Here is a 14,189-nt window from a genome sequence, read left to right as displayed (position 1 = left end):
ACGCAATGAGCAGGCGCTGGCACATACAGTGCATCTGTGTGAGATACAGACAGGCAAGTTAGATACTGTGGACAAATTAGGAAGAATGTGCCCCAAAGTCCTATGATCATGAGCATGGCTGGGTCAACAGAGCATGGCTAGACTGCAGCCCGCATTTGCCTTTTTCACTCAAGCTCTTTCGTGCAGGACAAAACCTGCAAAAACAAGTGTACTCAGAGTTTGAAGGGGTGGATGCCCAGGGAAAAGGAGATCATGAGCATGAAGAGAGACAAGTGAGGGAGGGGGCACCTTCTGAAACCTGGAAGGCAGGCCCGAGGTCGGGCCTCACTTTCTCCAGGTGGATTCCGGAGCCTGAAGTGAGGCTGAAAGAAGCCGCTCCAGCTTCCTGGGGAAGAGGCTGCAGAAGCTGGAACAACCACTGAGGTCTGAAGGGAGTCCTGATTTGGGAGCCAAGCTTTAATAGGTGGTAGAGAGGGGCCGGGGGAGGTACCAGTTGGGCAGACACCATGAAATTTCTCCTAGGGGTTCAAGCTTTCTCTTTGAATTTGACCCAGCTTTTCCTAACCCCACAGTGACAGTGTGACTGTCTCCAGTAGGAGTCCAGATTGAAGTCTTGTCTCTGCTTCTCCAGCAGGTGGCAGGTGTGCCCAGGACCCTGAGCCTATAGGAAGCTGGGCACCTTCCCCCTCCATGCTGGTGGGCCCCAAGGCCAGGTGACTAAAGCTGCTGCTGCCCCTGGCAGGCCCAGAGGAAAGATGGATGGCTCGGCCAATGCTGGGGCTAGCCAACAAGGCCATCGATTTTCATTTAGGAGAATAATTAAATATTAATTTTCACTTTGTTAAGCTGAGGAGGGTGAATCAAGCCAATCCTGGCAGTATCAGAGGAAGTCAGGCCATGTTGGAAGCCTGAGGATGACAGGGTCAGAGGGGCCAGGTGTACCCAGTCATCGTCTGCTCTAGAACCTTTGACCCCTGTCTGCCACCAGCCTGGCTCAGGTAACAGTGCAGTGGCTAAGTGAATGAGTTCTGGAGCCTGACTACCCAGGCTCAAAGCCCTGATCTTCCCATCGGTAACTACCCGACCTTGGGCAAGTCACTTGTTCTCCATGACTCAATTTCCTCATCTATAAAATGTGAGTGCCATACCTTCTTCATAGAGGATTAAATGACTTTGAACGTGTCAAGTGCTAGGAACACTGTCGCTATCAATACCTGTTAGTTATTATTTCTCTTTTCCTTCCCAGAAATCACCCTAGTAGCATAGTGCTTCACTGTCCTGATCTCAGGTGCCCTCAGCTCAATAGAGTCCACCAGGTACCCCTTCAACTGGGGAGCCCTGTGGCTGGTTGAGGAGGGGATGTTTTTCTTTGGCTACCCCAGGTTTTAGCTGCAGCCTGTGGGATCTTTAGTTGCAGCATACGGATTCTTAGTTGTATTCAGAATCTAGTTCCCTGCATGCATGTGCATGCTAAGTTGCGTCAGTTGCGTCCGACTCTTTGTGATCCTATGGCCCACAGCCCACCAGACTCCTCTGTCCATTCAATTCTCCAGGCGAGAATATTGGAGTGGGTTGCCAGGCCTTCCTCCAGGGGATATTCCCAACCCAGGGATAGAACCAGAGTGTCCGACAGCTCCTGCGTTGGCAGGTGGGCTCTTGACCACTAGTGCCACCTGGGAAGCCCTGTAGTTCCCTGACCAGGGACCAAACCCAGATACCTGCGGGTTTTTGGTTTTTTGGTTTTTTGCTATACAATAGGTCCTTGTTGATTATCCATTTTGAATATAGTAGTGTGTCCCAGCTATCCCTTTCCCCAGGCAACCGTAAGTTCACTGTCTAAATTTGTGAGTCTCTATTTTGTAGGTTCATTTATACCATTTCTTGTTAGATTCCACATATAAGGGATGTCATATGACATTTCTCTTTCTCTGTCTGACTTCCTTCACTCAGTGTGACACTCTCTAGGCCCATCCGTGTTGCTGCAAATGGCATGATTTCACTCTTTTTAACGGCTGAGTAATATTCCATTGTGTATCTGTGCCGTATCTTCCTTATACACTCCTCTGCTAGATCCTCTGCATTGGGAGCACAGAGTCGTAGCCACTGGACCACCAGGGAAGTCCCTGGGGGGGATTTGTTCTCCCAGATTTCATCTTAATTTTTTTCAGTGTCTTCTGTTAGCTTTCAAGATAAAGTCCAAACCCTTCACCCTGGGATTCAAAGTTTCCGCTTCAACCATTGCCCTCTGTGGATCTTCTCTCTGGTCTGGCCTGTGCTCATGTGAGGACCCTCCTCTACACTCCCAGCCCCATTTCACACCCATCTGTTCCTCTTGTCTCTGCACCTTTACCATGATGTTTCCCATATATGGAGTCTTATCACTTGTCTCCCTGACTCTTAATTCTAGTGACAGAAGTCATTTACTCCCAAGGGTGGATCCATAATGACTTCTACTATCACTCCTAGTAATGCTGCTATTACTACTACTACCATCAGCTAACCTGTACTGAATACTTACTTATGAGATTTGCACTTTATATGACTTAGTTTATTTAATTATTATAACAGCCCTACAAGCTCAATTTCACAGAGGAGGAAAGCCTAGGCTTAGAGCGGTAAAGACTTGCCCAAGGTCATAGAGTTAGTGAGTGGTAGGTCCTGGATTGACACCCAGGTCTGTCTAGCTCCAGAGCCTGCCTACAGAGGATTGGTGAGGGTGATAAGTTGGTGTTGTGGTGGTGGACTTTAGTTGCTAAGTGTTGTCTGACTCTTTGAGACCCCATGGACTGTACCCCTCCAGGCTCCTCAGTCCATGGGTTCTCCAGGCAAGAATACTGGAGTGGGTTGCCATTTCCTTCTCCAGGGGGTATTCTCTACCCAGGGACTGAACCCGGGTCTCCCGCACTGCAGTCTGGTTCTTTACCACTGAGTCATCCAGGCAGCCCACGTTGGTGTTACTTGGCACTGAGCCTTCAAGAGCCAGGCTCAAGTTCCTTCACTTACAGGATTAGTTCTAGGACCTGACACCCCATTGACAGCTTGATCAGCTCTAAGTAAAGCTTGTCTTTTTTTAAAAATGTAATTTAATTTTCATATTTTGATTACACTATGCAGCTTGGAGGATTTTAATTCCTCAACCAGGGCTTGAACCTGGGACCTCAAGCAGTGAGCGTGGAGTGCTAACCATTAGACCACCAGAGAATTCTCTAAAGTTTGTTTTATTGCTGGAGGGCTCTGATGATGAGAAATGAATTCTTTATACTGAGCTGAAATTAATGTGGCTGTTTTTTATACCCCCACTGATCCTGGTCCTGCCCTATGGGGACACCCATAGAAAACCAAATCCTTCTTCAGGATCTGAAGGCGGGTACCCACCCCAGCAGTAATATGTATTGAGATCTTACTCTGTGCCAGGTACTTGCTAAGCCTCAGTTAATCCCAATAGTCCAGTGAGCTAAGCGTTAGTATTACTCACTCCCTATAGGGGAGGAATTGAAGCTCGAATGTCTAAGTAATGTATCTGAAGACACAGAAATGCTAAATGACAGAGTTGGGATTCAACTCCAGTTTGTGAGACTCAAAAACTAGTATTCGTAATTATTATGTTATGATGTCTCCCTATTGTAGCCCCCACTAAACCCTGTCCAGCTAAATATCCCTGATTCTTCAAATTATCATTCCATAATATATTTTATGTCCCTATACCATCCAAGTCTCTTTCTGGTAGGCTCATGACCCTCTTAATCCTGAGGCCTGGAATTGGATATATTCCCAGGTTTGGCCTGCCCAGGGCAATAGCATTCTTGCTCTAGACATGTCACTCCTTGGACAAGAGAAAAACTGTGTAGTATGACTTGCTCTTGGTGAACCCTAGTTCACCAAGTGTTAGGAACACTAGTTCCTAACAATCACCACTTTCTTCCTTTAGCAGGAGGTCCTGCTTTGTTCTCTGCTCAGCGATTAGCCATTAGCCAAGGCCATATCAAGTGCCACTAATGTACAGTGGCCTAGCTCCCTGTAGAATGAGGTCTCCCTTAACCTTGAGCTAAGTGTTTGGGGGTGTGGAAGGAAAGCAATCTTGGTGAGTCAAGACACCCAAAACAGCATTACAGGAAGAGGATCATCAAGGACCCCAGAACTCGAAGAAATGGGGTACCAGCCCAGCAGAGCCTCTCCCCTGTGGATCTGCAAATATACTCACACCGGTGACAAATGACACCTAACGCTATGATTTTAGCCAACATGGACAAATTCTAGCATAGCTCATAGTAATGCCTTTCCTAAAAGATGGGAATGGTACGCTTGGCCCAAGAGTCTCAAGCCCATTTCTTTGGACCAGAAGACTGAATATAACATATAACCTGTAGCTGTTAAGGGTACAGGTAAGTCCTCTGCTAGAAAGATGACTCTTCTTCTAGTTCCTGATCCCAGCCCAGCCACCACATGCTGCTTTGGCAAGCACGTAGGGCATGTTCCCAGCCGGAGGTGGTTCCCACCCTCCCAGCCCTGGTGGACTTACCCCTGGCAGGGTCTTCTGCTCGTGAAGTGCACTCTGGGCCTTGAGAGCAGAGTCCCGGGCGCAGTAGGTGAGGAAGGCACAGCCTGGGGAGGAAGAGGCTGGCTCAGGGGTTTTCCTGAAACCCCCAGATACTCTTCCTGGAAAGACCCTATTACACTGACAAACTCAAGGCCATTCTCCTTTCAACAAGGGTATTGCTTCTGAGAAGGCTTCTCTGCCTCCCACCTTCTCTGAAGGGAGGATCTTCATGCGTCCGTGTCACAGACTCTGGCTCGCTCACTCGCTCCTGGCCTTTTGCCTAGGGAACATGTGCACCCACACCCAATCACATATTCATGCAATCCCACATCTCCCCTCCCCACGCCAACCATAAATCCTGTTGGGGTTAAAACTCCCTAAGCCGCTTTGCCTTCAGCTTTAACCCCAACCTCCCCCTTCCTTTTTGGATTCATACTCCTAGTCTCTAAGAATCAGCCTCAATTCCTTCCCAACTCAGTTTCAGATGGGAGGAGACAGAAGAGGAGGAAGAAGGTTGGGAACCAAGCCCAGGACCCCACAACTCCTTCCTGATACCTCCTCCTAGTTTGAATCTAAGAAATGGATTGATTTGAGGCTTGGGAGATGGAACAGGTTTAAGGACATGCTATAGATAGGAGCTTCTAGGGACTTCCAGTCCTATCCAAAGTACTTGATCCATCAACCCTCCCAGGACTGCAGGACAGGGCCTCTTAAAGTGTTTTTATGCCCCATATCTGATGGGGCATAAAATCTGACTTCTCTAAAAGAATGAGTAGTTAAAGGGGGAGAGAAGGAGTCTAAGTTGAACCAAATGTTCAGTCCTACCCACTCTTTGTCCAGCCTCAGAACCTGTAGCCTGCTAGGAAGCATAGGGCCAAGACTTCTGTTCCAAAAGTCATTGAACACTCACTTACTCAGAAAAGATTTATTGAATACTTACTTCTTATAGTGGTATATTATGATGGCTTGAAGGTAAAGTGATAACAAGACAGACACATTTCCTGCCCTCATGGGAATCATGTCAAGGATCATGAGGGAGACGTATCTAAGTCCACACAATTGAGGAATGAATGTCTCAAAGAACACACTGAGTTCTCAATAACAAAGGGGGGTTAACGTGATGGAAAGGGTAGTGATATTTCAAGCAGAGAGAATAGTACATATGAGGACTGAGTGAAGAATTCAGTGTGTTGGGGAAACAGATGGAAGGCCAGTATGGTTGAAGGTTGGTAACTGGGGGCAGATTGGCCAGAGAGGCATGCAGGGATCAGCTCATCTGTAACTTCAGTTTGATTTTGAATTTTGTCCTAAGAACAGTAGAGAGCCACTAAAGGGTTTTAAGCAGGGTTGTGACATTAGGTCTGTGTTTTCAAGAAGAGCCTTCTGAGTAAAGGAAGGAGAAAGACTAAAGGAAGAGAAAGTGGATGTGGGAAACCATTAGGAGCTTGGTGCAGTTTTCCACTTAGACCTCAGCAGACTGCAAAGGCAAATGGGAACATTTTATCCATTGTCTTCTATGTGGCTGTCCTCTTAAGGTGGGCAGATATCTGCCATTCACTGGGTTAAAGAGACCTTAGAGAACTCCTGGAACAACCACTTATCATATCAATAGGAAAATTGACGCCCAGAAAGTATGCCAGTGGTAGCACAGGGTTTGGAATCTCCAACTCCTAGGCTGAGCTTGTTTTCAAAGCACTGTGGCTGCCCCCTTCAGTATTCAGCCATCTAAAAGAAAATGAGTCACTCTGGCTTTTGGACGTCACTGTTGCTGGGGAGAAGGTGGAGAATATGTTGATTGGGAGACCCTCCCCATTGACCTTGCAAAGTAACCTTGCCTTCAAGAGTTGTGGGTTGATTTGGGGAAAAAATCATCAAAACCTGATTCCGCTTACATCCCTGCTCCATCTTCCACCACCAAACCATATTAGCTGACGTCAGAACTGAGCAGGGCTGGGGCCCTGTCTGAAAGGCTCAAGGGCCTAGTTGCTGCCAAAAGGAGCCCTGTGTGGACAGGGAGTGGAAGAATGGAAGGATAAAAAGACAGAGAAGCATGGCTTGAGGGACAGATGAATGGAAAAAAAACAAAACAGGAAAAATTAGAACTAAGTGGAGAGAGAGAAAGGATCAGGGAACAGTTCAGAGACTCTGATGGTGTTTGAGTGAGAAGAGTGAGAATTGAAGATAATCTATACACTTCCTTTACTACACAGATCCCTCAGCAAGACCAGCTTGTACTTACATACTGAAATAAATGTCTAAAAAATAAGACCATAAGTTGCTATGGATGGACTGGCAGTTGGCAACTGGACTGCATTAGAAGGGATCTGGGTGGTATGGTCTTGTGGTTTCATGCCCCTTTAAAAATCACCCCACTCCAAAGGGTTTAAGATGCACTGCTACATAGCTGGTCCCGGATCCTCTATGGGCATTTTCCTGAAACTCCTACATTAGTGTGTCTAGGAACTCCCCAAAGCCTCTGAGTTGAAAAGGTGGCAGCCTGATTCCAGCTCTCAGCCCTTAGGAAAATACATGTAGCTGTTACCCAGGGCCCACCACTTCTGTCCTGGAAAGATCATGGAGGATAGTTGGAGACCCTCCCCTACTCCACAGATCCTGAAACTACAGCATGGTGAAGGTGGGGAGAGAAAAAGGTGATTCTTCTCAAATAATTTCCTTCCCGTGGCCATGTATGACATGTGACTCTGGCCATCTTACTCCAGCCCAGCCTGGACAGACTTTTCTGCATGTAAACAAGCCTCCTCCCTCTCCCTACAGGAAGAAAGAGGTGTGGCAGGACAGGACCATGGTGCCTGTCTCTTGAACAGGGCCTGGGAGAAGACCACTTTCTGCCTCTTCAACTTGACCCACCCTGAGGCTCTGGTCCACAGGTTCTGTTCTAGGACCAGCTTGTGAGGAAGGGAAAGCCATAAAGAGGATTGGGAGGCCATAAAGAGGATTGGGAAGGGACAAATATGTGGCACGGGAGTGAGGAGATTAGAGGGTAAAAGAAGTGTGGGTTCAGCTGAGAGGACACCTGAGATGTGGGGGATGAGGAAGCACAGATGGCTGGAGTTCCTGCTGAGGTCAGAGTCCTGGACTCAGATCAGAAGAAGATAGTGTTGGGGTTCTGGATGGGAATGGAGAGACTGGGGCTATTCCTAAGCAAGAAGGTGGAATTTGGTGCTGAGAGCCTCCTGGGAAGGGAATTGGATTTTGTGGTTTAGACGGGCCTGCATTCTGAAGAAGGCGAGAGTTTGGGTCTGTGGGATTTTAGGTTGGCAATCTGAATCAAAAAAAGGCTCCAGATGTTGCCAGGTCTTGGAGGCAAGAATGAGGGGTGCAAGTCCAAAATGTGTGTAAATGTGGTTATCCCTGAATGGGCTGGCACCAGGTTGGGGGTGGTGGGTGGTGATTCAGGAATGATTGGGTCCAGGGTTTGGGAGACTGAGGGTGTCAGAGACTTAGAAGGTGGAATAAGTTCCCAAATTCCTGGATTTGGGCTGTCTGATGGGAAAGATGGAGAGAAGTCCAGCTGAAAGGCGGAGACTGTTAGGATGTGAGAGCCGAGGGGTAGGGAGTTGGAGGTTAGAATAGAGAACACATCAGGGGGCCGGAGTGATGATCAGAAAGGAGGGTGTCAGAAAATTCTGGGTTGAGGGTGATCCGGGAGAAAGACTGGGCTGAAGTGGGCTGGTACTGGACTGGTGTTGGACTGGCTCTAGGCAGGGCTTGGGTTGGGGCTGCAGTTGAGGCTGGGATTTGGGCTGGGCCTCGCTCTAATCGGATTGGGGCTGGGCTGGGCAGGGCTGGGCAGGGCTGGGCTGGGCTGACCCCGCGCACCTTTGTGGAGGCCGGTGAGCCGGTCCTTCAGCACCGTCAGCTCGTAGATGCGGCCGAACTCCTCGAACAGCGGCTTGAGGTCCTGCTCGTCCAAGCCCCGCGGGATCTGCCCCACGAAAAGCTTGATGGCGTCGTGGTCCTTCATGGGCACGGCAGGACCCGGGTTTAGCCCGCTCATGCCGATGCCGCTGTCCGCGGTGCTGAAACCCAGGCGCGGGCCGGGGCCGGCGGGCGGCGCAGACCCTCCGGGCGCCGCGGCCATATCCCCGCCCGGTCCGCCCTCCCGCCGGTCCCCGCCTGTCCCGCCGTCCCCTCCCTGGACCGGTGGAGAGGGCCGGGGGGGAGGGGGCGGGACCCAGGCGGAGAGGGCAGGGGGGGAGGCTGCACAGGGGGCGGGGTCCGGGTGGAGGGGCGTAGAAAGGGTGGGGCAGGCTGGAAGGGGGCGGGGCAGGGGGCGGGGCAGGCCCGGGCCGAGGCGGCGGGACGCTGGGGTCTGGCTTGAGGTCCCCGCGCGGCGCTCTCTGGGCTCCCGCCCGAGCTCTCCCGGAGCTGAGCCCCGAGCCCCAGCCCCTGTGTTTGATGACGTAAGGGCAGCTGGCCGCCGGGTCTACGCAAATGATTTGCATAATGAGGAAGCAACGGCCAATCAGAGATGGAGTTGACCGGGTTCGGCCGGGGGCGGGAGGGGCGGCTGGGCTCTAGCGCTCCTTCCTGCTCGCCATGGCAACCGGACCCTAGGATGCCCTGTGTCTGTTGAGTATGTGCGGGCGTGGCCGTGGATCGTGCGTGTGCGCCTTGGACAGCGTGAGGGGAAGTAGCTTTGTCATGCGTGGTAATGTCTGAGGGAGTCAGAGCTAACCCCTCTCCTCACACACCAGCACACACAGGCACACACTCCAATCACTGGAGCGTTTCCTGCGGGGGTGGATGGGGATTCCTCTTCTCGATTCCCACTACCGAAGCCAGTCCTCGGAGCAGATCCCACCCCGCCTATCACACAGCTCTCTCCTCAACAACTACCTTACGCACGAGACTCAAAACATTCGTCTCCCACGGATCCCACAAAAACTAAAAATAAAATTTTAAAGAAAGACAAAACAAAAACTCCAAAACACTCTTAGAACATGAATTCCTCCTCAGGAGAGTGAGGGAACTTATATAGCCATATTTGCTCACGCACCTAGTTCATCCTGATACTGTGAGCTCACGAGTGTTATCCTTTTTTCCCAGAAAAGGAAGCTGAGGGTCTGAGGGTCAAGGAGGTTAGGACCAAGCCGACCGCTAACATCTGCTGGGGCCAGGGCAAAAGAAGAAATGAAAATACACATACTGTGTGTCTAAATATTTAAAAGATATAAATCAAGTTACAAGTTGTTAAATAAAATATGTTTATTTCTTATTTCCACAAATACTCCTTCATAATAAAAATGAAAAATATGTGTAAAACTTTAATATGATGGAAAGTTGGCAATATATCAGAGCTGATGGAATTTTTATTGTGCTTGCTTATGTCTGAGTATTCTCTTGATGGGTCAGTGATATTTGGACACAAGTAGTACAATAAAGATAAATAATTCATAAGATATGTTTATTTCATAATTTTTTCTTGCCTTCTTTCATTAAAATTGCTAATCTGTCTTAATTGATGACTGTTCAAGAGCAGCAGTAGCAACTGGAATCAACAAAAATGTTGTTACAATATTCAAATTCAGAAATAAAAATTAAAAAAAATTTTTTTTTACTTTTAGTAAAAGTTATTCTTTGTAATTACCTGATTATGGAATGGTTACCAGAATATTTGTTTCACTGAGCTTGATGTATTTTTTCTAATTTCTTTGAAACTTTCTCTACAAGTCTATTTTTTAGTTTTCAACTGTTCGGAGAATTTTCCTGTTGTCTGTCTTTTATGGACTTCTAGTTTGAGAACATAGCCTGTACAATTTCAGTTATTTTACATTTGTTGAGGTTTTGTGATCCTCAGAATATGATCTATCTTGGTAAATGCTTCGTTGGTGACTGAAAAGAATATTTTCAACAGTATATTCTGCTGTAACTGGATGGAGTGTTCGGTAAATGCTGATTAGATCCTGTTGGTTGGTGGTGGTGTTGAGTTCTCTGTCTTTGCTGACTTTATGTCTACTTGTTTTCTCAACTGTTGAGAGAGGGGTAAGTCTCTCTCAACAGTTTAAGTCTAAAACTGTAATTGTGAATTTATTTCTCCTTCCAGTTCTATTAGTTTTTGCTTCACATATGTTGCAGTTCTCTTGGTTGGTACATACACATTTAGGATTGCTATGTCTTTCTGGTGGATTGACTCTTTTATCATTATGTAATGTCAATGATTATATTCTTTGCAGCCAAAGATGGAGACGCACTATACAGTCAGCAAAAACAAGACTAGGAGCTGACTGTGGCTCAGACCATGAGCTCCTTATTGCCAAATTCAGACTTAAATTGAAGAACGTAGGGAAAACTACTAGACCATTCAGGTATGACCTAAATCAAATCCCTTATGATTATACAGTGGAAGTGACAACTAGATTCAAGGGATTAGATCTGAGAGACAGAGTGCCTGAAGAACTATGGACAGAAGTTCATGACATTGCACAGAAGGCAGTGATCAAGACCATCTGCAAGAAAAAGAAATGCAAAAAGGAAAAATGGTTGTCTGAGGAGGCCTTACAAATAGCTGAGAAAAGAAGAGAAGCTAAAGGCAAAGGAGAAAAGGAAAGATATACCCATTTGAATGCAGAGTTCCAAAGAATAGCCAGGAGAGATAAGAAAGCCTTCCTCAGTGATCAATGCAAAGAAATAGAGAAAAACAACAGAGTGGGGAAAACTAGAGATCTCTTCCAGAAAATAAGAGATTCCAAGGGAACATTTCATGCAAAGATGGGCACAATAAAGGACAGAAATGGTATGGACCTAACAGAAGCAGAAGATATTAAGAGGAGGTGGCAACAATACACAGAAGAACTATACAAAAAAGATCTTCATGATCCAGATAACCACAATGATGTGATCACTCACCCAGAGCCAGACATCCTGGAATGCAAAGTCAAGTGGACCTTAGGAAGCATCACTACAAACAAAGCTAGTGGAAATGATGGAATTCCAGTTGAGCTATTTCAAATCCTAAAAGATGATGCTGTGAAAGTGCTGCACTCAATATGCCAGCAAATTTGGAAAACACAGCAGTGGCCACAGGACTGGAAAAGGTCAGTTTTCATTCCAATCCCAAAGAAAGGCAATGCCAAAGAATGTTCAAACTACCGTACAATTGCACTCATTTCATACGCTAGCAAAGTAATGCTCAAAATTCTCCAAGCCAGGCTTCAACAGTATGTGAACTGAGAACTTCCAGATGTTCAAGCTGAATTTAGAAAAGGCAGAGGAACCAGAGATCAAATTGCCAACATCTGTTGGATCATCAAAAAAGCAAGAGATTTCCAGAAAAACATCTACTTCTGCTTTATTGACTATGCCAAAGCCTTTGACTGTGTGGATCACTATAAACTGTGGAAAATTCTGAAAGAGATGGGAATACTAGACACCTTACCTACCGCCTGAGAAATCTGTATGCAGGTCAATAAACAATAGTTAGAACTGGACATGGAACAACAGACTAATTCCAAATTGGGAAAGAAGTATGTCAAGGTTGTATATTGTCACCCTGCTTGTTTAACTTGTATGCAGAGTACATCATGTGAAATGCCAGGCTGGATGAAGCACAAGCTGGAATCAAGATTGCCAGGAGACATATCAATAACTTCAGATATGCAGATGACACCACCCTTATGGCAGAAAATGAAGAAGAACTAAAGAGCCTCTTGATGAAACTGAAAGAGGAGAGTGAAGAAGTTGGCTTAAAACTCAACATTCAGAAAACCAGGATCATGGCATCCAGTCCCATCACTTCACGGCAAATAGATGGGGAAACAATGGAAACAGTGTCAGACTTTATTTTGGGGGGCTCCAAAATCACTGCAGATGGTGACTGCAGCCATGAAATTAAAAGATGCTTGCTCCTTGGAAGAAAAGCTATGACCAAACTAAATAGCATATTAAAAAGCAGAGACATTACTTTGCCAACAAAGGTCTGTCTCATCAAAGCTATGCTTTTTCCAGTAGTCATGTATGGATATGAGAGTTGCACTATAAAGAAAGCTGAGTGCAGAAGAATTAATGCTTTTTAACTGTGGTGTTGGAGAAGACCTGAGAGTCCCTTGGACTGCAAGGAGATCAAAACAGTCAATTCTAAGGGAAATCAGTCCTAAATATTCACTGGAAGGACTGATGTTGAAGCTGAAACTCCAATACTTTAGCCACCTGATATGAAGAACTGACTCATTGGAAAAGACCCTGATTCTGGGAAAGATTGAGGGCAAGAGGAGAAGGGGATGACAGAGGATGAGATGGTTGGATGGCATCACTGACTCAATGGACATGAGTTTGAGCAAGCTCCGGGAGTTGATGAGGGACAGGGAAACCTGGCCTGTTGGAATCCATGGGGTCGCAAAGAGTTGGACACAAGTGAACAACTGAACTGAACTGAATGTCATTCTCTGTTCTTGACAAGTTTCTTACTTTGAGATCTGCTTTATCTGACATTAATATAGCCATGCCTGATTTATTTTTGGTTAATGTTTACATAGTATATCATTCTCTATCCTTTTTTTTCAACCTACTTGTCCTGTTATATTTGATGTGACAGCATATGGTTGCGTGTCATGGTCTTTGTAGACTGGGACCTAGGGACTGGAGTTGACAAGAAGGATGCAGGGGACCCAAGTCTCAAGTGAAACAAGGGTGCTTTATTTGCAGAAAAGCATGTTTATATATCTTCATACAAGGCAGCTTTAGGCAGTAAAAAAAATTGAGCAAAAACAAAGCCAAGCAAATAACAATCTTCAAAGGGCCAGAAAGCATTTCATATCCTGAGTAAGAGGGGCATAACTGAATAAATTTCATTTGAGTAAGAATGGCAACCCACTCCAGTGTTCTTGCCTGGAGAATCCCAGAGACGGAGGAGCCTGGTGGGCTGCCGTCTATGGGGTCGCACAGAGTCGGACACGACTGAAACGAATTAGCAGCAGCAGCAGCAAGGTCGCTGAAGCGAGTTACTGAAAGGAATCCAAGAAGGTGCCCCTTCTCATGATCTCAGTCCTGAGAACTGTGTGCAGCTCTGCTCTCTCCTGTTTCCCAGGAACTGATAAGGAATAGTGAGTCCTTGAAAAACGGCACACAAAAGAACAACATATTGGATCCCTTAAAGTTGAATGTCCCCTGACAGTTGGGTCATTTTTTAAATTTCAGTTCAGTTCAGTTCAGTCGCTCAGTTGTGTCCGACTTTTTGCGACCCCATGAATTGCAGCACGCCAGGCCTCCCTGTCCATCACCAACTCCCGGAGTTCACTCAGACTCATGTCCATCGAGTCCATGATGCCATCCAGCCATCTCATCCTCTGTCGTCCCCTTCTCCTCCTGCCCCCAATCCCTCCCAGCATCAGAGTCTCTTCCAATGAGTCAGCTCTTCACATGAGGTGGACAAAGTACTGGAGTTTCAGCTTTAGCATCATTCCTTCCAGAGAAATCCCTGGTCTCATCACCTACAGAATGGACTGGTTGGATCTCCTCGCAGTCCAAGGGACTCTAAAGAGTCTTCTCCAACACCACAGTTCAAAAACATCAATTCTTCCGCGCTCAGCCTTCTTCACAGTCCAACTCTCACATCCATACATGACCACTGGAAAAACCGTAGCCTTGGCTAGACGGACCTTTGTTGGCAAAGTAATGTCTCTGCTTTTTAAAT

General features: G+C 46.8%; 1 protein-coding gene across 1 annotated transcript in view; it reads right to left on the bottom strand.

The window, feature by feature from the left end:
• CELF6 (CUGBP Elav-like family member 6) overlaps positions 1 to 8,639 on the bottom strand; it is a 28,940-nt gene extending 20,301 nt beyond the window's left edge. The window contains exons 1-2 of the mRNA XM_040227407.1: positions 8,378 to 8,639; positions 4,520 to 4,602 (exon numbers count right to left, since the gene is read on the bottom strand). Of these exons, the coding sequence (XP_040083341.1) occupies positions 4,520 to 4,602; positions 8,378 to 8,639 (345 nt within the window). The remainder of the gene's footprint in view (positions 1 to 4,519; positions 4,603 to 8,377) is intronic.
• Between the last annotated feature and the right edge of the window lie 5,550 nt (positions 8,640 to 14,189).

The sequence above is a fragment of the Oryx dammah genome, unplaced genomic scaffold (genome assembly GCF_014754425.2).
Source record: "Oryx dammah isolate SB20612 unplaced genomic scaffold, SCBI_Odam_1.1 HiC_scaffold_26, whole genome shotgun sequence".
Classification (NCBI taxonomy): Eukaryota; Metazoa; Chordata; class Mammalia; order Artiodactyla; family Bovidae; genus Oryx; species Oryx dammah.
Note: the sequence above shows the minus strand (reverse complement) of the source record. Positions and strands in the feature narration are given on the sequence as shown.